Here is a 27,854-nt window from a genome sequence, read left to right as displayed (position 1 = left end):
GTTGCCATAGCGGAAGCAAGAATTTGTAAACTTGCCCCGTTTAAGCTTAAATGGACACTTTCCAACCACTACATCCCCATAATCGATCGAAATACCTGCCGGTGTGGGGATATCCGTGTCCCACAGAATACAAAAACTGTTTGTGTTTGCATCCAGCTTAGGAGGGCAAATGACTTTGCCCAACTGAGCAGCCAACAAAGGAAGAAAATGACGTCAAGTGCGAGGAAAGTCGACCACCTCAACCCAGACGGGACACTTGTGACGAATGAGACTCTGATAGTCCTTGGTAAGAGCCCAGGGCAGCACATGAGTCATCTGCATATTGAAAAAAAGAGGAGACATTTCAAGCAGAGCATCTTGAGTATCCATGTCGGCCAGCAAGACTTCATAGAACCCTCGTGCGCCAAAGTAAACCCCTCTGACTTCTTGCCGTTTGAGTAAAAAATCAACCCATTGGCCTACATCCTGAGGAGTAGGCATTCTACCCGGGAAAAAAAGGAATCACCGCGTTAAGTGCATATTGAGCAACAGGATCCATAAGCTCCTGTATAGGGATGCGCATTTCCATGACGGGAGCGGATCCTTCCTAGGCTTGACGTGCATCCTCGAAGTCCTCATGCAAACAGTCTCTGCTAAGGCTCAAAGCATCCATATCCGAATTTTCCATGGCTTTCCGACGCTTATATATACACTGATCAATCGAATCCCTGTGAAGCTCACACACACACACACACACTCTTTTTATTGGGAGGTTTTGATATATGACTGACAGACACACACACAGGCTAGAAACACTCACACCTCTCTCTCTCTCTCACACAAGACAACGGAAGCACCGCGTGCAGGTGAAATCAAACTTTAACCACCGGTGCGCTGTGAAGGGCCTGCATAGGGTAGATGTTGTGCAGAACAGAGTCGCGCGACAGACGAGTGGCAGAAGGATTCACCACACACCCAAATCCCCTACGAGCGTACATGCACACACACACACACACGACATAGACACGTACACACACACGCGGGCTGGCTGTACAGAAACTTTCACCCTCACAAACACTAACACACCAATAGCAACACACGAGCTGTACTTTGGCTGTACTGACTGCGCAGGGGCAAAACGCCACGCCAAGGGCTTATTGCTGCAAGGAGTTTGCGTAGAGCTCGGGCAGGTCAGCGCACTACGGGTCAGGTCGCGAAGGCTCGTGCGCATAGACAGACATTTGGCGCACACACACACACTCACACACCCCCGCTGGTGCAGGCATAGTGAGCGCAGCAACGCGCTGGAGAATCTCGCGATAGAGCAGAAATTTCACGCGCGCTAGCTCTCTCTCTCTCTCTCACTCACCCCCCCCCCCCCCCCCCCCCCCCCCCCCGGAGAAGAAGAGATTTTTTAACGTCGTAGGAAACTATCCCAAGAGACCTTAAAGATCTAGCCGACGAGGAAAGAGAGAGAGAAGAAGAAGAAGAAGAAGAGAGTTTTAACGTCGTAGGAAACTATCCCAAGAAACCTTAAAGATCTAGCCGACGAGGAGTTGAACTCAAGACTTGTTATTCAAGAGGGAAATGGCATAACCAATCTACCACACTTGAGAGAGAGAGAGAGAGAGAGAGAGAGAGAGAGAGAGAGAGTGAGTTCTATTAACGTCCTTGTCGAGGCCAAAGCTGGCCTATAGGACAAATCGGATACATCTCTTAGTACAATCCACTTTGGGTATCATAAAAAAAGATAAGTGCATGTGCCAACTTACGTGAAGGCTCTCATGACTCATGAGAGTTAGATATTACAAATGATAGAATCACCATGTGCATAATGTGACTAGATGTATGCATGTGTCAAGTCCATGTCTTTGACAAGGGGGGTGTGGTCCTGATAATAGCTTTTACTCCTCTGTAGACTGCCCATTTTCCTTGTTTCCTTGCTTCTCTGACTTTGGCCAATTCATAGGCTCTAGTCTTTAGTTGTAGGGGTGTCAACTCATTTGAAATCCACACTGTTGTACCTTGTAATGACTTGGTTTGTCTCATAACTTTAATTTTATCATCTATGTCATAATATCGAACTCTGGCCTGTTTCCCTTTAATTTGAATGTCGATTGGGTCACCAAGGTCTACAAAAGGTACCACTTTATTGAGTCTTTCTTTAATTATGTCTACATCCAAGATGTATCCTTCTAGCTGGGGTTTGTACCCATTGACCAACCTTTTGGTAAGCCCCCAATTCTGATGTCTCTCTCCAAGCTTTTCACACTTTCATTCTCTTTGAGAACTGATAACACTTCATTGACAAATGTTTCAGATTCTACCTTTGGTATATTGTCCTGTTGTAGTGCTTCAGATTTTTCTTCCTGATGTTGTTTCTGGGCTGCTTCATGGGTTGCTTCTTGTATATCCTGTTTGGTTTTGACATCCAACAGTTGAGCTTCGAGACTCACTAACCAGGCTTCTTTGGCTGATAACTCTCTGGTAAGGTTGATTACTTCCTGTTGCGGCTTCTTCATTTCTCCCATGATGTACACCTCCCAGAGGTTCTGTGGCTTGATAGCTGGTGGAACAGAAGGGGATTCGAGGCCACTGTTTATGCAAATGTCTTGTGTTTTGGGGCCATGTTATTGAGAAGATGGGGGGTGCTTTGCCAACTCTCGAAAGGGCTCCCCCCCCTCAGGAGATTTTGTATTAAGCGAAGTACTTCTCCCTCTACGAAGGTGGACAGCAGCAGGTGCAAGGCGGGACTGAAGTGGCTGATGAGCTGGGGGGTGCGGGACTGACAAACTGGTGCGAAATGGACTGTCGAGCTGGTGTGGGAGGGGGACTGACAGGGGGGAGAAGAGAGAGGAGTGCTGACGCGGGAGAGGTTGACGCAGGAGGGCGCACGCGCGCGCGCACACACACACACACACACACACACACACACACACACACACACACACACACACAGAGAGAGAGAGAGAGAGAGAGAGAGAGAGAGAGAGAGAGAGAGAGAGAGAGAGAGAGAGAGAGAGAGATTGATTTGATTTGATACTTACGTCCTCGGGGGGCCAAAATGACCCATTGGACCCTCGAAAACTCTAAGCAAACTCCCCTTGCGGGTGTGTGTGGTGTGTAGCACCTTTTGCCTTTTCCATGAGTAGTGTGTGATGATCTAGAATACTGGCTAGGTATATGCCTAGAGCTGTAGGAGATGGGTCGGTTTTAGAGAGCAATTCCTCAAGAGTAGTGCATCCCCTTGTAAGCTGCTGAAAATCAGCGCGTATGTCGGTGTATGCGGGGCATTCTAGAGTCACATGTGTCTCATCCTCAGTCTTTTGTAAACTGCATTGGGTGCATTCTCTTTGGCTTGCATCAATTTTCAGCCATCCTCCTGTCTCTACTTTCAGCCTGTGAGCTCTCATACGCATCATAGTGATGGCTCTTCTTGCTTGGTGACACACAGGAGTTCTTATGTGAACTTGTGTTTCTGACATTTTGTAAGACTCCCAATACTTTGTGTGTACATGTTTGCAGTAGTATTCAAATTTAGATCTGTGTGTAGCCGTCTTCCATTTGTTGTGGAGACTGTGTAGTGCTGTCAGCTCAAAATTCAGCATATAATCTCCTTCTTTTCCTTCTTCGATAGGCATGTCTACATATGCTTCCACATTCCATCTTGCAAACCATCTCTTGATGTCTTGTACCAAACTTGAGAGGAGAGAGAGAGAGAGAGAGAGAGAGAGAGAGAGAGAGAGAGAGAGAGAGAGAAATGAAATGAAATGTTATATTAACGTCTTCAAAAGGCCAGAATGACCTATGAGAACAAACTGATACAAAAGTGGTGAATCTGTTACAATGTCTGGGTACCTTAGTACTAAAGTACTAAGTGTGAAAAGTGTGAAAGTGTGAAAATAAATGTGAAAAACTAAATACAAAGTATTAAATAAACTTCTTAGGAGCATTCTAGGTGTCTGGCTAGAATGCTTCTAATCCTTTGTTGTAGTCTCCTCCGGTGAAGTGTGCTTCTGCATCTTGGTCGTGGTCGTCTCGATTTCCTAAGCTCAGTCGCTCTGTCAATTAGGGTGCCTTTGGTATGAATGTGGGTACTCCTTTGTGCTGGCTGTTGGCCTCTTGCTTCTCCTTCCACTCCTGCTTCTCTCGATCCGAAGAAATCTGTGATCTGCCTCTGAGGCTGTAGTGCTCTTTGTCTTCTCATTAGATTATCCCTGTGCCGATGTAGTTCCAGTAGGTACAAGCCTAAGCATCTTTGATCTTGGTATTGCATGATTCTATCTAGAGGTCCAAAGCCTTCTTTAAAGAGGCAATGAAAACGCCCCTGTATCTCATAGTATACTGTGCAGTGGCATATATAGTGTAATTCTGTCTCCGGCTCCATTCCACATAACTTGCAATTTCTGCTCTCAGGTGGGATTCCCCTAAATTTGCCAAATTCAATTTCCAACTGGTGTGATGATGACGAATCTGACCAATAGCACATCTCAAACCATGAGACAGGTGGGTATCCATGTAACTCGGGCGAATCACAAATCCATCTTCAGATAGTTGTAGGAAGTTTTCTTTGTAGTTGGCTATCTTCGTGCCCAATTCTTGTGTAGGGTCTACCCATGTCCTCTTAGTATCCAACTGTATAAGATCCTGTCGGATGATTTTATTAATCTCCGTTCGTGTAATTGCCAGTGATGGAGTCTCAAGAGAGTATTGGAAGGGGGGTAATCTTTCCATACTGAACCCGTGTCTCTGAAACCACGAGGACAGTTGCACATACCAGCATGATGTATCCCCTTTCATTGCTAATTGCCGAGAGGATTCGAGGGCCAGTCTAGTATATCGGCAATTATTTGTATCCCACAAACCATGTATAAAGGACACTGATCTGGTAAGAGCTTCAATTTCTATCGGAGGGGCCTCTAGTTCCGCTCGGGTAATCGCGTGTGGTACGGAGGCCTTGGATCTAATCATTCGGGAAATCATAGATACCAAAGGTCTCTCCATTGACTTCCAATTTCCTGATCCACAGATGTTCCCCAAATTTGGACCCCATAAAGCATAGCCGAAGCCACCACAGTATCAAAGAGCCAAAGTTTTGTTCGTGGTTCCTGAAACTGCACTTGTGAACACGTCCTCTCCAACCCTCCAGAGGCTGCAGAGGCTCTGGATAATCTAGCATCCGCTGCTTTCTTAAGAGTAAACTTCGGTCCTGCAAATACCACCCCAAGGTATGTGTATGCATCTGTGTACTCTACTGTATCCTGGCCATATGCAAATGTAGGTGCCGATCTCTTAACCCACTGCGGTGTGGTGTTAAACACCATAACTTTGGTTTTACCCAAGTTTACCGACAGTCCACTGTCCTCTGCGAATTTATGTAATGCATCTAGCTGCCTCTGCATTCCATATGGTGATTCTGCTATCAATACAATATCATCTGCATACAACAACAAAGGGATCCATGACCCTGCAAGTTGAGCCCCTTTGTCACCCTCTCTATCAATGTAATCTGATACCTCATCTATGTACATACCAAATAAAGTAGGGGACAGTGGGCATCCTTGCTTTACTCCAACGGTGGAATGAACAATGTCGGAATCCCCTTCTGGAGTACGTACATAACCAGTTACTGACCCGTATAAGGCCATGATCCCCCAAATAATCTCTTTGGGGAGCCCTAACTCTTGCATTCTGTGCATCAATCTGGCCCTTGGTACTGTATCAAAAGCTTTCCAAAAATCCACAAAGCAACAATACGTCCTTCTCCCGTTTGCTCTTCCTTCCTCAATAATGGCTCTGAGCGTAAGAATATGATCTAAAGTGGAATAACCCCTTCTGAATCTAGCTTGTCCTGTTGCTCTTATGCCCTCATTCTCTGCCCATCTACTCAATTTTTGTTCAAGAATGGATGCGTACAGTCGGGTCAAAGTGTGACCTACCATAATGGTACGGTATTTCCCGGGTATCATAGGATCCCCTGACTTGAAAATAGGTACGATAGTAGATAATTTCCAAGATTCAGGTAATCCTTCACACATGACCCGATTAAACAGACGAGCAAGGACTTCTGAAAGTAGATCCTTGGCATGGATCAGATGTTCTGCTACTAAACCATCATGATCATATGCTCTTCTTGTCTTCATCTTATCAATGGCTTTTTCCACCATTTCCGTAGTAAAGAAAGTACTAGTAGCAGGGCATGGCTCTAGCGGATCTGGTAATGGAGGCTGTCCAGATACCATATATAATGATGTTACATATTGACCCCAGATCTCAGGAGAAGTAATCATCGGAGGCGGTGAGTGCTCTTGAAATAAGCGCCATGCCTCATGTGAGTCCGGACTCAAGCAGAGCTGATATAAATCCTTCTCCAGTTTGGCTAAAAATACCCTTTTCTTGCGACGTACTATACGCCGAAGAGCAATCGGAGACTGCTTATATGTGATGATCCCAAGTGTAAGCTCTTTCTGGACCTGGGTTCTCGTCTCTCTGCATTCCTTGTCATACCAGCTGTTTTGAGGCATGTTCCCAGCTCCTCTCTTCTGATCAGGTTGAGTATGTGGGTATGCCTCTTGTGCTGCTCCATGTAGTATCTCTGTTAACTGAGAAGTAATCTCCTCTACAGTATATACTGGCTCGGCTGCCCACATCCTATTATAGATCTTTTCCACATAGACTGAATCAGTTTCTGGCGTGAAAGTATATCTTGTGTGTGTCTTCTTCCTTTGTACTTGAGAGGCATTGTATTGGAAGGAGATTGAAAAGGTCAAGAGAGCATGATCCACTGCAATCCCAACCGGTTTGGGTCCCACCTTAAAGTCCTTGATACTAGAAATAAAGCTTGGTGAAGTCATGACATAATCCACTGTACTGGCCCCATGCCTGTGCGGGAAGCATGTGAATCCCCCAGATAACGGGAAATTCTCTAGACCATTAAGTATGGCCAAACCATGTATGGTTGCCATCTCCATGAGATGTCTCCCATATTCAGTGTGTTCTTTATCCTGTGAGTTTCTAGTAAGCCCCCTCTGTGATAAATCCACTTCTCTGAGCATTTCCTCAAAAGTATCATAGAATACTGCTTGAGAGTTGGCCGTTCTGGCATTAAAGTCTCCTAAGAGAACGATGTCTCCATCTCTAGAGAACTCCCATATGTCATTATTCAATATGGAGAAAGGGGACTGTCCTTTAGGTGAGGAGTAGACTGAGGTACAAGTACAAAAAGTACTGAATGTAAAAAATGAAAATTGAAAATGAAGTGTGAAATGTGAAAATGTAGAATAGGCCCTCAATGACACTCTGAGTGTCGTGCTAGAATGCCTCTGATCCTCTGCTGGAGTCTCCGTTGATGGAGTGTGCTCCTGTGTCTCGGTTGTGGTTGTCTCGATCTCCCGAGCTTAGTCGCCCTGTCAATGAGGGTGCCTCTGGTATGAATGTGGGTACAACCCTGTGCTGGTGGTTGGTCTCTTGGCTCCCTCGATCCAAAGAAGTCTGTGATCTGTCTCTGTGAGACTGTCGTACTCCATGTCTCCTCTGCAGACTATCTCTATGTCGGTGTAGCTCAAGTAGATATAAGCCAAGGCATCTTTGATCCTGATACCTCATGACTATCTAGGGGTCCAAAATCCTCCCTGAATAAGCAATGGAAGCGCCTTCGTATCTCATAATACACAGTGCAGTGGCATATGTAGTGTAGCTCTATCTCTGGCTATCTATCGCATAGTTGGCATATCCTAGACTCCGGTGGTATCCCTCTGAATCTACCTGTCTCAATCTCCAGCTGGTGCGAGGATGTGCGAATCTGACCAATAGCACCCGCAGACCATGAGACAAATGAGTGTTCATGTAGCTCGGACGAATCACAAACCCATCTCCCAAAAGTTGGAGAAGATGCTCTTTGTAGAAAGCCATCTTCGTGCCCAACTCCTGCATCGGCTCTACCCATGTCCTCCTGGTGTCCAACTGTATAAGATCCTGACGAATGAGTCTAGTGATCTCCGTCCGTGTGACTGGCAGGGAGGGTGCATCTAGGGAATATTGAAAAGGAGGCAATCTATCCATACTGAAACCATGAGGTCATCTGCGCATACCAACATGATGCGTCTCCCTACATCGCTAACTGTCTAGAGGACTCAAGAGCCAATCTAGTATATCTGCCTCTATGTGTATCCCATAGACTATGCATAAAGGACACTGATCTGGTAAGAGCCTCAATCTCTATAGGAGGGGCGGCTGCCTTCGCTCGAATAATCGCATGTGGTACGGAGGCCTTGGCTCTAATCATCCGGGATATCATAAATACCAAGGGTCTCTCCATGCTCCTCCAACTGTCCTGATTCATAGATGGTCCCCAAACTTGGACCCCATAAAGCGTAGCTGAAGCAACCAAAGTATCAAAGAGCCATAGCTTTGTTCGTGGTTCTCGAAACTGAACCTGCGAACACATCCTCTCTAGCCCTCCCAATGCCGCATAGGCTCTGGACAGTCTAGTCTCTGTTGCTCTTGTCACGTGACACATCCCAACCCTATGTGTCCGTGGACAAGCTACACCACAACAGGGTTCAGTCAAGTCTAGATTAGCAGTGATCTGGCACTTTTGTGAGTCTATTCGTAGACCGTGCATGTCCAGTCACTTAGCATACATGCATATCCTCCGGTTGCACATAGCATGATCATCGGAATTCCCATCAGAATCCATTAGCATCAGTTAGGGGAATTTTCCATTGCATTTAGCCTATTTTCCTATTTATTGGGATTTTCACTTATTATTTTTAAGTGACTTCCCAACAAAAGTAGGTAGGGCAATTTTGCTAAGTTTCTATATAAGCAAACCCAAGTTAGCACTAAATGGCAGAAGAGGCAGCAGGAGCTTCCTGCTCAACAGAGTCAACACAGACAACATCTATGTGGGGTTATACAAGTATAATAATGGAGAGGAAGATCTCTATTACAGATGTGAGGAACCCTACGTCAGACAGTTGACAGAGCGGAAAAGACTTTATGTCTTCACCTACACAGAGGGATCAGAAATGAAAATCGTCGCATATGACAAATATGGAAGACGATATGCAGCAATCGATAAAATGGAGTTGGAAGGATATACGTACTTTGGGGGATCACTCCACCAGTATTATGTCACTCCAAGCCCACGGAGACCAGCACCTACAAATGTCATTCCAGACCCGATGGCAACATGTGGAGAGAGGACTCATGTAGCTGATTCTTTCAGTCGACCTCAATATTCTATGCCAAATCCCATGGGAACACTACATCCCGTTTTTGCAGCGTTTCAGCCCTTGAAGTGCAGCCCTAATCCAGCGTTTTCTCAGCCATGGAAGCAGTCTAAAAACGCAGCCAAGAAAATACAGGAGATCAGCGTTTTGTGTCTTCAGCAAGATCCCCGACAAAGCCTTCAAAATCAGCCCTTAAGACATGCAAGAAAACAGTCATTTTCAGCCTTGAAACAGTCCAAGAAATTCAGCATCAAGAAGATCCCAGATTTCAGCCCAAGTCGCCGTCGTCATCACCGTCGTCGTCATCGGCATAGTCCAACTTGCATCTGTCCATTGCATTTGCATTGTATGCATTTGTGCAATCAAAGTAGACCACTCTCGCCGACGAGAGTGGGGCCTTCGGAGGAGAGTTTTACAACCTCTCGGTGTCGTATCTCTTCTCTCTCCTTCTCTCAGTCTCATTCACTTGCACGTACAATCCACTCACTCTGTTCGTGATCATAGCACTCTCCAAAAGATGGAAAGCTCTCTCTTTCCCTAAGAACTAAAAGGAACCTTGAGCAATAAAGATCACTAATCTTGAGAAAATACAACATTCATTCCGTTGCACCTTACATTGGTATCAGAGCTTTGGAAGTGTTCTGCATTACTCAAGGAAAGAACCACAAGAACCACAAGAATTTTTTTGCTTGTTGCGATCGCACAAACCCATGTTTACTTGGGCGTGGTGATTCCTAATCGTGTTTTGTTGAAGAGTGACAGGAATCCCAAGAAAGAAGGGCTTGTCCAGCCTCCCCTTGTGTCTCTTTTCACTCATTGAGAGCGGACCGTGCACTTAGCGGCCGGCCAATCGACCTGAGGTGGGAAAAAGCAACCTTGGTGTGAGCGCAAGGCCGCCAAGGGGTGCGCCCGCAGAAAAGGGTAGAACTCGGGTGAAGAGAAGATCCTTCTCCAACGCGATTTGCAAGCGAAAGAAAACCTCAAGAACCTTAAGAACCCCAAGAACCCAAGACCCTCAAGACTCAAGAACCCAAGATTCTCACGAATCAAGGACTCGCAAGAACCAAGTTCCTCGTGAACCCAAGAACCCAAGAACCCACAAGAACCCACAAGAACCCACGATTGCAGGATGATCATCACTCAAAGCGGAATGGATACTTCGCTTGGAGGTGATGAGCATGAGAGAGGCGAAGAAGAATTTTCCCCACCAGGAGTTTTTTCCGACCCTCCCCCTTTCCCATCTACGACAAAGATTGCACTAACTCCTGTGGAGGCTTTGCAGCAATTTTTTCTAAAACAGAAGTTAGAACGAGAAGCAAGAAATGCAGAAAGAAAAGCAGAAAGAGAGCGTGAACACGAAGAAAGAATGGAAGCCATAAAGCATGAGTACAAAGAAAGGAAAGCCGCCTTGTTGCAACTCTTTTCTCATGTGCCGGCACCGATGCACGAAATTCGCGAAAAGGAGACTCTCTCCGTTTCTTCTTCTCCAAAGCATGACACATAGGATTTGCATGATTGTGTGAAGCATGATGATGATTTGATTGATAATGGTTTGCATGATGAATTGAATGATAATGATTTGCATGATGATTTGAAGCACAATGATAAGCATGATGATTTGGATGCCAATGATTTGCATAATGATTTGGATGAAAAAGACAAGCATGATGAATTGCATGAACAAGATGTGATTGTTCACAAGGATGATGTGTTAGTTGATGCTTTTTCTAGCGAAGCTAACCTCGTTGTAGATTCGATCAATCATGAAGAACCGATCTTGGCTTTCGAGTCAAGTTCCAAAGAACCCCCACAAGAAGATTCGATAGATCCCGAAGAAGCGATCTTGGCTCTCGAGCCTTGGTCAAAAGAACCATCACTGGAAGTATTATGTGTTCGCATGATTGATACGCACGCATTGTTCGAGTGTTTCATTCGTGAAGGTTTCCTGTATTTTAGTCAACATCGTTATGTGATCCCTTTTCTTAGGCATGACATATTGTATGTTGAGCACGTTTCTATCATGAATGAGCACGAATGTATGTGGATTGTTCATGAAAAGCTGAAAAGTTTGTACGTCAGGAAGTCACATTTCATGTCTCTTCCTTGGCATGACACAGTTTCCGAAAGAGCACATGATAGTATGAGCACCAAGCATGGGCATTTCCATTGTGATTTGCCACAATTGATTGATTGTGATCAAACAGAAAAGATTCGATCTCATTGTTTGCATGAGTTTGATGAACGGGTTGTCACTCCGTCTCTATGTTCATCTACATTGCATACACAGTCTGTAGCGAAGACAAGATTTTTTTCCTTCACTTTACATGGAATGGGTATGTTCATGGTCTTGTGTTGGAGATGGTTTCAAGAATTTTCAGCCATGGAGATTCTTAAAGACGAAAGAAGCACAACTCTAAACGAAGTTGAAGCAAGAAAGAAGATTCAGAAGACTGTGTTGCTTTCGGCGCGGCCCAAAGAAGCAAGCGTTGCAGACCTTTATGAGTGGGCCGGCGAAGAGTCCCTTCCAGGATTCCGGATGTTCTTGGCGATCTCCCTCGACGCCATACAGTTCGGTACCAGTACCTCACTTTGAAAAGGAGGGGATGTCACGTGACACATACCAACCCTATGTGTCCGTGGACAAGCTACACCACAGCAGGGTTCAGTCAAGTCTAGATTAGCAGTGATCTGACACTTTTGTGAGTCTATTGGTAGACCGTGCATGTCCAGTCACTTAGCATAGATGCATATCCTCCGGTTGCACACAGCATGATCATCGGAATTCCCATCAGAATCCATTAGCATCAGTTAGGGGAATTTTCCAGTGTAAATGCACTCCTATTTTCCTAGTTATTGGGATTTTCACTTATTATTTTGAAGTGACTTTCCAACAAAAGTAGGTAGGGCAATTTTGCTAAGTTTCTATATGCAAACCCAAGTTAGCACTAAATGGCAGAAGAGGTAGCAGGAGCTTCCCGCTCAAGAGGCAACTTCTCAGCAGTACCCTCCCATGAACCCTTATCAGCCTCAGCGTTTTTCCATCGCCAGGAACTCCCTTTCCTCAGCGTTTTTTTTCAGCCTTGCTTGATCGCAAGAACCCCTTGCATCTGGCGTTAGCAGATCAGTCCCCCAAGCCACAGAACCCTTAGCGTTTTCAACAGTAAAAACGCAGCCTTGACCAGCGTTTTTGCAGCGTTTTAGCCCTTGAAGTGCAGCCCTTATCCAGCGTTTTCTCAGCCATGGAAGCAGTTTAAAAACACAGCTAAGAAAATACAGCAGATCAGCGTTTTGTGTCTTCAGCAAGATCCCCGACAAAGCCTTCAAAATCAGCCCTTAAGACATGCAAGAAAACAGTCATTTTCAGCCTTGAAACAGTCCAAGAAATTCAGCATCAAGAAGATCCCAGATTTCAGCCCAAGTCCCGTCGTCATCACCGTCGTCGTCATCGGCATAGTCCAACTTGCATCTGTCCATTGCATTTGCATTGTATGCATTTGTGCAATCAAAGTAGACCACTCTCGCCGACGAGAGTGGGGCCTTCGGAGGAGGGTTTTACAACCTGTCGGTGTCGTATCTCTTCTCTCTCCTTCTCTCAGTCTCATTCACTTGCACGTACAATCCACTCACTTTGTTTGTGATCATAGCACTCTCCATAAGACGGAAAGCTCTCTCTTTCCCTAAGAACTAAAAGGAACCTTGAGCAATAAAGATCACTAATCTTGAGAAAATACAACATTCATTGCGTTGCACCCTAACAGCTCTCCTCAGAGTAAACCTCGGTGCCATGAATACCACCCCCAGATATGTATATTTAACTCCACAGTGTCCTGACCATATACGAGTGTAGGTGCCAATCTCTTGACCCACTGTGGTGTGGTGTTAAACACCATAACCTTGGTTTTACGAAGGTTCACAGACAATCCACTATCCTCTGCAAAGCTGTGAATGCATCCAACTGCCTGTGCATGCCCTCTGGCGACTCTGATATCAACACAGTATCATCAGCATATAATATTAAAGGGATCCATGTCCCTGCTAGCTGAGCGCCTTTGTCACCCTCTCTGTCAGTGTAGTCAGAGACCTCATCTACATACATACCAAAAAGTGTAGGGTACATAGGACACCCTTGTTCACTCCAATAGTGGAATGAACAATGTCAGAAATCCCCTCAAGAGTGCGTACCTGGCCAGTCACCGAGCCGTATAAAGCCATGATCCCGCATATGATCTCTGTGGGTACTCCCAACTTCAGTAGCCTGTGCATCAATCTGGCCGTCGGCATTGTGTCAAATGCTTTGCGGAAGTCCACAAAGCAACAATACATCCATCTCCCATGTGCGCGACCCTCCTCAATAATGGCTCTGAGTGTAAGAATATGGTGCAAAGTGGAGAAACCCCTCCAGAATCCAGCTTGTCTTGCTGCTCGTATGTCCTCATTTTTTGCCCATTTACTTAGTTGCTGTTCAAGAATCGATGCATACAACCGTGCCAATGTGTGCCCTATCATAATAGTATGGTAGTTCCCTGGCACCGTGGGGTCCCCTGCCTTGAAGAGAGGTACAATAGTAGATAATCTCCAGGACTCGGGTAGTCCCTCACACATGACACGGTTAAACAACCGCGCAAGAACCTCTGGTAGTAAATCTCTAGCATGTACAAGTGCTCTGCCACCAAACCATCATGATCATATGCTCTCCTAGTCTTCATCCTGTCAATGGCGTTCTTCACCATCTCAGTGGTAAAGAAGGTACTAGTGGCTGGACATGGCTCTAGAGGGTCTGGTTATGCGTGCTGCCTCCAAGCCCTCGTCCTCGCCTTGCTGAGGTCTCGCCCTCGCCCTCGCCGCCAAGCCCTCGCCCTCGCCGCCAAGCCCTCGCCCTTGCCCCTCGCCCTCGCCCTCGCCCTCGCCCTCGCCTTGGCTGCCCTCGCCCTCGCCCTGGCTGGCTGGTCTCGCCTCGGCTGCCCTCGCCCTCGCCCTCGCCCTCGCCCTCGCCCTGGCTGACTGGTCTCGCCCTCGCCCTCGCCCTCGCCCTGCGCGAGAGAGAGAGAGAGAGAGAGAGAGAGAGAGAGAGAGAGAGAGAGAGAGAGAGAGAGAGAGAGAGAGAGAGAGAGAGAGAGAGAGAGAGAGAGAGAGAGAGAGAGAGAGAGAGAGAGAGAGAGAGAGAGAGAGAGAGAGAGAGAGAGAGAGAGAGAGAGAGAGAGAGAGAGAGAGAGAGAGAGAGAGAGAGAGAGAGAGAGAGAGAGAAATGAAATGAAATGTTATATTAACGTCTTCAAAAGGCCAAAATGACCTATGAGACCAATCAATTACAAAATAGTGAATCTAATACCATGTCTGGGTACAAAAGAACTAGAAGTGGAACAAAATACTACTACTACTACTACAATCTAAAACTACGTGGGTGTAGCAGCTGATACAATAGGTACCCGGTAAACTGGATGTAACAGTGTATGAAACAAAGATGGAAGAAATGGTGAGGATCCATCCTCATCTGCACTCTGGATGTCGAGAGAGTATGGCTCGAATCTTCTGTTGTAGTCTTCGTCGATGCTGTGTAGCTCCTCTCCTCAGTCGCGGTCGTCTGTATCTCTGTAGCTCCAATGCTCGGTCGATGAGAGTGCCAGTAGTGGTCGAATGAGTGTGGGACGAGCTCTGCAGTGGTGGCTGCTCCTCTGGCTGTCCCATATCTAGTGAAAAGAAATCTGTAATGTGTCTCTGGGACTGCCTCTCTCTAGCTCTCCCCAGTAAAGTGTCTCTATACTTGTGTAACTCAAGTAGATTTAGTCCAAGACATCTCTGATCCTCATAACTCATGACCCTAGATAGAGGACCAAAACCCTCTCTGAATAAGCAGTGGAAACGCCCCCGTATCTCATAGAACACTGTGCAATGACATATGTAGTGCAACTTTGTCTCTGGCTCTCTCTGGCATAATCGGCATATCCTGCTGTCTGCTGGTATCCCTCTGAATCTACCAGTCTCAATCTCGAGCTGATGTGAGGATGTGCGTATCTGACCAATGGCACAACGCAAACCATGAGACATATGTGTGTCCATGTAGCTGGGTCGAATCACAAACCCATCTCCTGTGAGGTGGAGAAGATGCTCTCTATAGAAAGCCATCTTCGTGCTCAACTCCTGAGGCGGCTCTATCCATGTCCTCCTGGTGTCGAGCTGGATCAGGTCCTGACGAATGAGTCTAGTGATCTCCACCCGTGTAAGAGACAGCGAGGGTGCCTGAAGAGAATACTGGAAAGGGGGCAACCTATCCATGGTGAAGCCATGCGTCTGAAACCATGAAGTCATCTGTGCATACCAGCATGAAGTGTCCCCCTGTAGAGCTAACTGTCTGGAAGACTCAAGGGCCAATCTAGCATATCTGTCTCTAGTAGTATCCCATAGGCTGTGCACAAAGGACACTGATCTGGTAAGCGCCTCAATCTCCATGGGGGGGGGCAGCTAGCTCTGCTCGAATGATCGCGTGAGGTACGGAGGCCTTGGCTCTAATCAATCGGGAGATCATAGATACCAAGGGCCTCTCCATACGTCTCCAACCATCCTGGCCTACAGAAGGTCCCCATACCTGTACCCCATACATCATAGCTGAGGCTACTAAAGTATCAAAGAGCCATAACTTTGTCCGAGGTTCCTGGAACTGAACCTGCGAACACATCCTCTCCAAGCCTCCCAAGGCCGCATAAGCTCTGGTCAGTCTAGTCTTTGCTGCTCTCTCCAAAGAAAACCTCGGCCCAGTGAAGACTATCCCAAGGTAAGTGTATGCATCTGTATACTCCACAATCTCTTGACCATACGTGAAGGTCGGTGCCGATCTCCTGATCCACTGCGGTGTGGTGTTAAACACCATGACCTTGGTTTTACCAAGGTTTACAGACAATCCACTATCCTCTGCAAAACTGTGTAATGCATCCAACTGTCGCTGCATACCCTCTGGTGAGTCAGAGATCAAGACAATATCATCAGCATATAACAACAATGGGATCCACGTCCCTGCCAGCTGGGCACCTCTATCACCCTCTCTGTCAATGTAATCAGACACCTCATCAACATACATACCAAATAGAGTAGGAGACAATGGGCAACCCTGTTTCACCCCGATAGTGGAGTGAACTAAGTCAGATATCCCCTCTGGGGTGCGTACATGTCCCATCACTGATCTGTATAAAGCCATAATCCCCCAAATCAACACTGTGGGCACCCCCATCTCCTACAGTCTGCGCATCAGTCGAGCTCTCGGTACCATGTCAAATGCTTTGCGGAAATCCACAAAGCTACAATAAATCCGTCTCCCATGTGACCTGCCCTCCTCAATGATAGCTCTGAGTGTCAGAATATGGTCAAGAGTGGAGAAACCCCTCCTGAAACCTGCCTGTCCCTTTGCCCGTACACCCTCACCCTCTGCCCAGTTACTCAACTGCTGCTCAATAATGGATGCATACAATCGTGCCAATATAGGCACAATAGTAGACAACCTCCAAGTCTCAGGTAATCCCTCACACATGGCACGATTGAACAACACTGCAAGAACCTCCATCAGCATATCCCTAGCATGTATAAAGTGCTCCGCTACTAGACCGTCATGAACGTAAGCCCTCCTGGTCCTCATCCTGTCAATGGCTCTCTTTACCATCTCAGTGGTAAAGAAGGTGCTCGTAGGTGGACATGGCTCTGTAGGATCTGGCAGGGGATCCTGCCCAGGAACCGTATATAACGATGTCGCATACTGGCCCCACACATCAGGAGAAGTAATCACTGGGGGAGGGGAGTGCTCATGGAAGAGTCGCCATGCCTCGCCTGAGTCTCTACTCAAGAACAACTGATACAAGTCTCGCTCCATCTGGGCCAGGTAAGCTCGTTTCTTCTTTCGCACAAGGCGCCGGAAAGCAATCCGCGACTGTCTGTAGGTGATGACTCCTAAATGAAGATCCCTCTGAAGCTGGGCTCTCATCTCTCTACACTCCTCATCATACCAACTATTCTGGGGCATGCTCCCAGAATGTCGCCTCCGATCCGGTTGAGTGTGTGGGTATGCCTCTGATGCTGCATCATGTAGTGTCTCAGTCAATAAAGTAGTGCACTCCTCTACTGAGAGGCCTGGAGCAACTGTGCATAGACGATCCCAGATCGCCTCTGTATAAACCGAGTCAGTCTCTGGTGTAAATGTATAACGGGTGTGTGACCTGCCTCCTGATTTCTGGGCTGTACTAAACTGAAAAGATACGGACAGTGTCAAGAGAGCATGATCCACTGCTACGCCCACTGGTCTGGCTCCCACTGTGAAATCCTGAATACAAGGAATAAAGCTCGGCTGCGTCATAACATAGTCCACTGTACTGGCCCCATGTCTGTGTGGAAAGCATGTGAAGCCTGCTGCTCCAGGAAACCGCTGTAAGCCATTAAGTATGGCTAGCCCATGTGTAGTCATCATCTCCGTGAGGTATCTCCCATACTCAGTCTGCTCTTTGTCATGTGAGCATCTGTCAAACCCCAGCTCACCCACATCCAACTCTCTAAGCATCTCATCTGAGGTGTCGTAGAAGACTGTCTGACAGTTGCCCGTTCGAGCATTGAAGTCTCCTAGGAGGATGATATCACCATCCCTAGAAAACTCCCATATAGAGAGAGAGAGAGAGAGAGAGAGAGAGAGAGAGAGAGAGAGAGAGAGAGAGAGAGAGAGAGACGTTCTTATTCAGTTTTGTACGGACCACGGCATCATGTGGGAGCTTGCTAATACAAGATCACCCTCAAAGAATGGAGTTGTGGAGCGGAAGAATAGGACTGTGGTTGAGATGGCGTGGACTATGTTCGAGCATGGAGACTTGCCAAAGTCTTTGTGGGCGAAGGCAGTTGAGACGGCAATTCATACTATAAACCTATCTCCTACTTCTTCAGTTTCAAGGAAGACTCCGTTTGAGGCTTGCTTTGATAGAAGGCCTGATGTCTCTCATTTTCGCATATTTGGGAGCGATGTACACGTCCATGTATTGAAGAGACGGGAAAGTTTGACCCCAAGTCTAATAGAATGTTCTTTGTCGCCCACAATAGTCTTTCTGAGGGATATTTGACTCTAAGTGAAGAAGGACGTTGTTTAGAGCCGCGATGTGGTCTTCAATGAGCATATTCCTTTAGAGGGGCCTCTACTCCCAAGTCTTCTATGACAACCCTAGATTTGCTGATACTTGGAGATCTCGATGGTGATGGTTCTTTTGAGGTCGATGAACCCTCTTCTCCAGTTAATGTCCCTCAAGCTCCGAGGAGAATGCACCTATCCTTGATGATGCAGATGACGATGGTTCTCACCGTGATGTTGATGTGGAGGAGGATGTACCACTAGCCCCTCTTTCCAGGGCAAATCCGACAAGTTACCGATGTGGCTATTGGAGACTTTGTGAGATGTAGCTACTTCAGATTTTCCACTAGATTGGCGTGATGTCTATACGACACAACATTCTCAGCGACGTCTGATTGTTGCTGAGATTTTATTGCAGGTGAACTATACTTTGATGTCTACAATGATCAAGGACAGAGACCCTTTGATAGTTGAGGAGTTACTTCAACAACCAAAGTGGAAGTTGGCCATGTAGAAAGAGCTTGATTCCATCACGAAGAATAACACTTGAGAGTTGGTTCTATGGCTTGCCAATTGGAAGGTGATTGGTGTCAAATGGGTCTACTAGACAAAGTACAAATTTGATGGTTCTTTGGATCAACACTACGCACGACTCGTTGCCAAGAGCTTGTCTTAGAGACATGGTGTGGACTATGATGAGACCTTTGCACTGACTACAAGGATGGTGACCATTCGGACAATTTTTTGCCCTTGTTGTTTTCTGGATGGCTGGTTTATTATATTAGATGAATGTTGTCTCGTCTTTTCTCGACGAAGGCTTAGAGGAGGAGATGTATGCGGAGCAACCTCCAAGGTTCTTGGATTCAGATTTGAGTGACATGGTTTGCAGGTTGTAGAAGGCTCTCTATGGCCTGAAGCAAGCCTCTCGAACGTGGTACAAGAAGATAGACTCAATGGTCCTTTGACACTGCTTTCGTCGGTTATTTTGTAGACCCAGATTACGATCTTGTGATTATAGGTAGCTATGTTGAGCACACTCGCAGTACTATGCAGACCTTGGCTAAGGAGTTTGAGATAAAGATTGCGCTTTGCTTCAGTACTTTCTTGGATTGGAGATATAGCAGATAGAGGGGGGCATATTTCTCTCTCAGCAACACTATGTTTAAGAGTTGTTGGAAGCATTTTCTATGACCTAGTGCAAACCTACCTCATGATTCATCTCCTACAGATTCGAACCAAAAGTTGTCACAGTATGACCTCTCCTTTGTAGCAGATGCTACACAGCCTTAAAAGATGGTTGGTTCTCTTATTTGGGTACTAACACCTGGTTTGATGTAGAATTCCCGGTGGGAATTCTCAATTCGTTTACGCAGAGACTCTCTTAAGTCACATATGGAGAAGGCTCTTCGGACTTTGCGGTTTTTAAAGCAGTCAAAGGCGTTAGGCATATTCTATGTGGCTGAACTTACAGACTCCAAGATCATTCGTTGAGGATGGAGTGATTCACATAGGGGCGGAGATGCAGATAGACGACGATCTACTACATGATACACCTTTTCTTTTGGCTTAGGAGGAGTTTCATGGATCAAAAGGAAACTTCCAACAATTGCCTCATCATCCGTAGAGGTGGAGTATAGGGTTGTTGGCACTGCTATATGCGAGTTAGTGTGGTTATGGAGGCTACTTTCGGAGATTGGCTTGCCGCAGTAGACGATCACGATCTACTCTGACAACCAGAGTTATATACCCATTGCGAGGAACCCAATTTTTCAAACTTGGACCAAGCATATAGATATATAGTACCATTATGTTTGTGAGAAGATCACAGATGGCTCTATTCGACCAGAGTATGTTCCTACATCCACCGACAACCCTACTGATATCTTCACCAAACCTCTACCACATGTGATACAATCTCTCCTTGGATTGGTTCCCCGACTAGGAGTTGAGCCCGGGGGGGTTAGAGTGTTAGATTCTTGTATGGTATCTCCTAAGAGTAGATTAGGGAGTGAGGGCTTTATGGAGCGAGGGCTGTTTTGTGGCTGTGCCCGTCCGTACTTAAGGTAGACTTACTTTTTGGGGGGTGCATTTCACAATATTGCTCACTTGGTAGGTTGGCATGAGGCAAGATCCTTGTTCCTATGGTTTCCCGGGGTCAGAGTCTCTTGTGTTTCGCATTTTCCCTAATAAATGTGGGTAGTATGTCACTTTAAGTGACTTTACACATTTATTAGGCCTTGGGCATATTTTACCAAGTCGTGGAGGCTTATATCTGGGTAGGGCATATTTTTGGCTCCCTTATATAGGTAGGTCATAGTTACAAGGAATGGCCATTTTTAGGCCTCCATTTTTAGACCTCCCTTATATAGGTAGGTCATAGCTACAAGGAATGGCCATTTTTAGGCCTCCATTTTCCGAATCAGCATCCATAACAAGTTCTTGCCCATTGGCATTCCCTGTTCCCCGTTCCGATTTCCCGTTCCAGATAACCATAAGGCAAGTACCCCCCTTGTACTTTATGCATATCACAGAATAGCAATAGTAGAGCTTGTCAGCGTTTGTGGAAACACTCTCTAGTATTTTCTCTCTCTAGCGTGCTGTGTTTGCATGCACCTCTCTAGCATTTTCTCTCACCACAGCGTTTTCCTCTCTCTGCAGTGTTTTGCTAGTGATCTCATACTCTCTCTAACGCTTCCTCTCTCCTTTTCACAACACCCTTTGTTTGCAAATTCACATATAGATCAGCTACTAGTGCCAGTTCGGTGGGCGATACATGGGTAGGAGGACGCTTTCTTCAAGATCTGTTGCGATACATTTGAGATCAACTGGCTGCTTGGTCCCGAAAGGAGGTTTGCTCACAGTTGCAGACGAGATCATCAAGCAATACCCTTTTCTTTTGCACCTTTGATAGAATTATTAGTTATTGGTATATCATTTAACTAAGTTTTAGCCTAGGAACTAATAGATAAATCCAACCATTAGAGCCTAGTTTTACGGTCATTGTAGCATATATGATTTTGGGATTACTCCGTTTAGCTAGTCTACTGTAATCTTCGTGGATCTGCTTTGGAAGTGAAAAGAAGAGCAGTGTGATTAAAGAGTTGTTGGAAAATTTTAGACATGTCAGTATTATATTTTGAGGATCTCTTAGAGTTATTGATCAAACCTTCTAGCATAGTGTGGCTGACATTTTCAAAGAAGGTTGAAACTTATTGCTCAAATTGGAGCTTCTAATTTGGGTTTGGTGACTTGCATCCCCGTTCTCTCATCTTATGCATCACCCTTTCACACAAAAGAAAGCAATATTACTGTCTCTAATTCAAGCGCCCATTGCATGGTGGTACAAAAGATGCCCAGTCACTTACGTCACCTCGACTACTCTCTAGTCAATAGTTTTTATCAAGGACGAAGCTTATCACTAACTTGGCATGACAATGAGTGATAGGTTTTTGTTTCCAGCTTCAATGTTCCGAGTATTCAAATAAAGATGGAAGTGCGGTTTAAATGTCTAGCAAGCAAGGGTTTGTTCAACAAAGTAGAAGTTCTTAATTCTATCTTACTTGTTCTTGTATGATGTATTTAGTCAACTTTTTTTGAATGGTTGACATGTTGTTTAGGAATTGAATGAAGTTGAGCTAGACTGTAGACAATGCATTGAAGTTGCTGTGGATAGCATAAAAGCATTTGATCTAGGTGCTGTTTTGATGTTTTGCATGATGTGGGTGCTAGTCTAAGGTATTATTATAACAGTTTTGGTGAAGGCTATTACAATGGGTTTGGTGGAAAAGTTGAGGTCGGAGAAACTATTGAAGGAGCAGCTAGAAGAGAGGTACAATATTTTTATCTCGGTTTTTCCTAAACTGTGTTAGTATTATCTAAGTTTTGCTTGATATCTGGCTAAGAATAGTAAACTGCTCTTTTATCCATTTCATTTCTCTTTGGTAAACATTACATCTGATGATGTAAAGAACAAGGGGAGTGATGCTAGATAGGAACCATTGTGGAAGGGTCTATGAACACCATTCCTGATCTCAAAGAAGGCATTCAACTCTTTCAACTTTGTCTCTCCCATCATTGAAGAGAGAATTCTATGGTAATCTATCTCTCCTCCTCAAGATAGTGGATGATTTGACACTGGTTATTTCCTACTATTTAGTATTAAGCACAAAACACATTGTTAGCACACTAAATGGACGTAACACCAGCCAAAGTGCTTTATTTTTGTTGTACATCTTTCTCTCCTTTGAGAAAGCCACAATGCTTGCATCCACCAGTTGCTAGACACTTGTTCTATACTAGACAACACTAAGAGCACAAGATTGCAAAGAAAAAGCGGGGTTTGCACTCATAAATACCAAAATATGACATGCGATAAGAACGTGACGAGCACCCGCCGCACACGTTGACGTGATGGTCAATCATCATACTCAAAGGGAAAAAAGTAATGATGTACAAGTGAAGAGTGGATTAGTAGAGTCTAGTGGGCAACATCGGCATATAGCTGAAGACTGTGAAAAGCCTACCTAGAGAAAAGGTGTGGGGTCTCCTGTTCGCGTCCTGCCTGCATGTGCTACCGGGGACCCGCCTCCCATCTACGTCCCATGTGAGGGACCCGTCTATGTCGCGTCCCCCCATCTCGTCCCGCGTCCCCCGTTCGGTCCCCGCCAAGAAGGGCCACGTCCTTGGGTCCCCTGTTTCTATGGCAGTAGCTCTATGCGCAACTAGCCACTGAAACTTGATAACTGGCTCTCTGCTGTCTCACAAATGCTCCCAAAACCTTGACAAGAACTTGGCTGTAAGACCCTCCTCCTGCCTCGCTCCGTGCTGCAGTAAGGTGAGCCTCGCTCCGTGCTGCCAGTATGTGGCGCCTCAAACGAGCTGTGTATAGGAAGAAAGGGGTCCTTGGGTGATCGGCTGAAGAGAAAGGATCTCGCCAAAGCCATTCTTTCGGGTCCTTGTAATAGACTTGGGCACTCCAAGCTGAAAATCTGATGCAACACACATGAGAGAAACTGAAAACAACTTAATAAACTGAACAAAACTGAGAGAGAGACGACACGGCACGACGAAGTCCGCGCCCGGAGAGATTGGCCCCAAAGATTGGTGCCCCTTTCAGTATTTCTTTTTTTTTTTCGAGAAAGAGATCCTTCCATTATTTAATAAAATTGCCCATAGGGCTACAACCACCTCTACTAGAGAGGGCTACATCAACCATAAGGGGAGACACATATGTACAATGAGGGCTAAATCAAGAGATGGGAGGAGGGAAAAGCCACACAGGTGGACGGTAGTGCCATCTGGGCTCACCCCGGACCATGGTGAAGAAGGGCCCAGGGCGCCAGAGTCGTTGGAACGCCTCTCTGTGCTCCCGCATGTGGTCGGAGCTGCCCTGGAGTCTCTCAAACCGTCCCTTGAGAGTATGGATCAACTCGAACCAAAAGTCTTGAACAGTCTCCGCTGGCGGGACAAGGCGAGCCTGGAAGATGTGGAAGCAACGGGCCCGCCAAATGAACCAGAGTGAGGCCATAGCTGAGCTCCCAGCACACCTCTCTCTCACCGCACCACTCCTGTGCGATAAGCTCTGTAGCAGGCTGGAGTGTAGGTCTAGACTCTTCCCCCCTGTATCACTATCATCTTGCTCGAGGAAGATAGCTCAAATTGTAGTGCAGGGCCCGTGAGGGTGGACCAAGCAGCTATCCCCAAGTGTGTTGTCGCCTTGTGGAAAGAGCTGGCATCAGCCAAAGGACCCGAAACCAAACTTGCTGTGCCATGGGGCAGTCCCACACATAGTGACGCTGACTCCCCAAAGGATGGTCACAAGCTGCGCATGTTGCTGAAACCATAGCTACACGGAACAGGGAACGGGAACGGGGGGCTCTGGGACATTTCCGGAAGGGGGGGCCCTCGGGGTGGCGGAACGGGAACGGAGGCTGAAACGGTAGCCTTGAGGGAAAGGGAGAGGGATAGGGAGAGAGAGCCTTGAGGGAGAGGGTGAGGTAGAGAGCTTGAGAGAGAGAGGGTTCAAAGCCCTTCTTTATATAGGAGAGGATGGAAATAACACCCCCCCAAAAGTTCAAAAAACCTGCCCCAAACTGTCATTTTTTAAAACTTTGGTGTTCCGGATTTGCCGTTCCGGCCGTTCCGTTCCGGTTATGCCTGGGAATGGAACGGCGTTCTGGTCCCGTTCCCGTTTTGAGGAGGCGCCAGGCTTGGGAACTTCTCCGGGAATGGGAGGGCCCCGTTCCGCCCGTTCCCTATTACATTGGCTGAAAGGCCACTATGTACTAGCCAGCTCCCCACTGCTATAGTTCTGTGGGCAACTAGCCACTGGAACAAAGTGACTCGCCGCGGCTTTCTGGAGTCCCACAACCTCGCCCAAAAGGCTGACAAGACCCTCCTCCTGCCAATGAACTGCTGTAGCAGGACGAGCCTCTACATGCTTCCAGTATGTGACGTCCCAGTCTAATAGTGTACTGAAAGAAAGGGACCCCTGGAAGGTCAGCTGAAGAGAAAGGGTCTCTCCAAAACCACTCTCTAGAATCCGACTGCAGTGGTGCTAGTGGGAAGCTCTCCCAAGCCCAAAGCCTCCAATGGCCTGTGTCAAGAGCTGTTGGGTCAGGATCTATGACACAAGTCCTCCCACAGATGCCCACTACTCGTATCCTTTGAAAACAACACTCTGCAATCTGTGGAGCCTCTATTGACACTCTGTGTAGTCGACCCTCGCCCTGGATCTCGAAGAACATGGAGGGTATAGTCTCTGAGCAAGCTTGAACTGCAATAAGGACCTCGCCAAAGAGAGTCGGGCCGAACTCCAATGTAGCAACTTCCTCTTGATGGACAGGAGGAGGAGATCAATTTGTTGCTCAGGAGACAAGTCCAGGCCAACCTGGCAGCCCAAGTAGCGAACTGTAGTCCCTGGGGGAATCGCCACTATCTTCCTCTAGTTGATCAATGCGCCTGATGCACAACAAAACATCTCTAGAGCCTGCTCACGCGTGTGCAGGTTTACCTCCTGACCCTCCAAGTACAAAGCTGAGTCGTTGGCAAACTCAGCATCCAGTAGCTCATCGCCCAGAATAGGGAGCGCTAAGCCATGCAGACCAACCTGCTGTGAAACCAAGAATCTGCTCATTGCCTTAGCATAGAACAGAAAGAGGAAGGAGGCTCGAGGGCAGCCTTGTCTGACCGAGTGTGTGAGCATGAATCGGTCTCCTCTACCTCCTGCCTAAGAAACCCATCCTACGGAAAGTGCCCTCCAAGAAGTCCCAGTTAACTCTGCCATAAGCCTTCTCAAAATTGAGAAGCAGGATCAGCAGATCCTCACCTCGAAGGGCGCGCGAGGGTAGACGCCTCCCAAAAAGTGAAGATGTTGTCAAGGATATTGCACTCCTTGACAAAACCTATTTGGGTCTCATGTATAATGCTCTGTAAAAGTGGTTGAATCCTCAAACTCAGAGCCTTGGCTAGAAGTTTGTAGGTCGAGTTGAGGATGGTGATAAAGTGAAGATGTTGTCAAGGATATTGCACTCCTTGACAAAACCTATTTGGGTCTCATGTATAATGCTCTGTAAAAGTGGTTGAATCTCATCCAAGGAGCTACCCTCCTTGGGAATGAGGTAGATCAAGCCCTCACTCATGCTGTCAGGCATCTCTCCTGTGTGCAAGATGTACTGAAAAGTGCTGCAGAGGTCTGAGCCAAGCAAGTCCCTGTACTCCAAGAAAAACAGAACAACTACCTCGGGGAAGTGCTCTGAGGGCCTCATGTAGCTTCTCTAGCTGAAGAGGCAGCTCAAGCCTCTGGCGCATCTCCTTAGTCACAAGACAAGGAGGCTCTATTGACAACAGGTCACGGTAAAAGTCAGTAGCAACTGCACGCATATCCTTTGGCTCTGAAGCAACTGACTCGTCAGGTCCCAGTCACTCTATTACCCACCTTGGTCCACTGAGATGCCTGTCGATGGAAGGAAAACTCATGGCGTCTCTTATGTATGATGGCTAGCTCCCCGCGAGCCTGCTGCAACTGCTCCTCCAACCAAGGACTGTGTGGTTGTTGCTCCTGCATCCTTTCCAAGAAAGCAACGCCTCGTCAGAGACGCTTCCTCTCCTCCCTCGCTGTAGGAGGCGAGTTGTAGACTCCTGGCGAAAGAAGCGACTAAGCTGAGAAAGTCCAGAGGCCACTCTGTTAGCATGGGAGTCCTGCGTGTCCAAGCCCTCTATCCAAAGAACCACCACTCGCTCTCTGAGCTCTGAGTCCAACAAGATCCTCTCAGGGATGTGTAGCATCATGCTCCCCCTCCTCTGTCTATCTTTCACAGTGAGGATCACTGGTGCATGGTTCGAGAAAGATGTCCCAGCCAAAATGCAAACTGACCCACCCAAGTCACAAATGTGGTCATTGGCGTAGAAGCGATCTGTACGAGATAGATTCACTCCTCCTAGTCTGCGGTCTGAGTGAGAGAAGGCCAAGTTTTCTAGGGGCCTCACAAAGCCAGAGTGTTGCCAAACATCTGAAACCCTCAATGTCATACATAGCCTCTTCCAAGCTGCCAACTCAGTCCCCTGCACAGTAGCAAGGCTACCTCCAATCCTGTCAGAGGGGTCCTCCAGCATGTTGAAGTTATCCCCAATGCATCATTGCTCTGCATGCGGCAGAGACTCTACAATGGGAGATCAAAACTTTGCACTTGCACTTGCACTTGCCACATTGGGTGCATAGATGTTCAGGAAGCTCAAGAGGCAACCCTGAACCTGCATAGTAATCCACTGAGCCCTGCCAGGCACAATAATACCTCTGCCCACAATGGCCTGCTGCCAAGAGTTTGCAATAGTCATACATACCTCTCCTTGCATACCACTAGGTCTAAATGCAGCTGACTAAAATGTCTCATATCGACCACGCAAAAGCTGACCACATTGTCTAATGCGGCTCTCACAAAGACGATGCTCCTGTAGCATAAGAAGATCAATTTCTCCGCCCACAAGGCATCGCTGAAGCTCCTGATGCAATCGATCCCGCTGGCACTGCAACTAGGGCCCACCTAATCCCTATACGTTCCAAGACACAATCCTCATGGAGAACGAGAAAGAACCGATGTTGCAGCAGCTACTAACCGTGCTATCTTCGAGGCTTGCTTGGATGGGGAATAATCCGCATTCGAGCGTCCCTGAGATAGGCGTGACTGCAAAGATTGTCTTGCCTAGGCCCAAGAAGAGCGTGCCGTATGTAGGGCAATCTCCTTTGTCTAGGAGTCCTCATGTATGTATACATAACATGGTGGGCTTTGCGTGTCAGCAAAGAAGTGTACCACAATGTGTCTACATCCTGCCAAGTTTGGAGGTGTCACTGAGAACTTGGCCAACGGCCACAAAGTCTATACCAGATCTGTAACCCCCAGGTCTCCTGTGTGGTGAGAGAACTGGAGGGCCTGTGCCTACAGCCAATCCATCACTGAGTCCAGAGTCCACTTAGAGTGGTCCCTGCCACATAAGGGAAAAGAGAAGCCAACCACTGTGTCCATGGCCTCTATCTCTCTAGCTGCAAGGAACAATTT

General features: G+C 46.8%; 1 protein-coding gene across 2 annotated transcripts in view; it reads left to right on the top strand.

The window, feature by feature from the left end:
- LOC147431118 (uncharacterized) overlaps window positions 1–27,854 on the top strand; it is a 193,141-nt gene that overhangs the window by 70,813 nt on the left and 94,474 nt on the right. For both annotated transcript variants that reach the window (XM_086494541.1, XM_086494540.1), the window contains exon 2: window positions 22,051–22,129. In XM_086494541.1, the coding sequence (XP_086350667.1) occupies window positions 22,051–22,129 (79 nt within the window). The remainder of the gene's footprint in view (window positions 1–22,050; window positions 22,130–27,854) is intronic.

This window comes from Adiantum capillus-veneris, chromosome 21, assembly GCF_014529385.1.
Source record: "Adiantum capillus-veneris isolate H3 chromosome 21, ASM1452938v2, whole genome shotgun sequence".
Taxonomy (NCBI): domain Eukaryota; kingdom Viridiplantae; phylum Streptophyta; class Polypodiopsida; order Polypodiales; family Pteridaceae; genus Adiantum; species Adiantum capillus-veneris.
The sequence above is the reverse complement of the archived record's forward strand: the minus strand, read 5'-3'. Positions and strand labels throughout refer to the sequence as shown.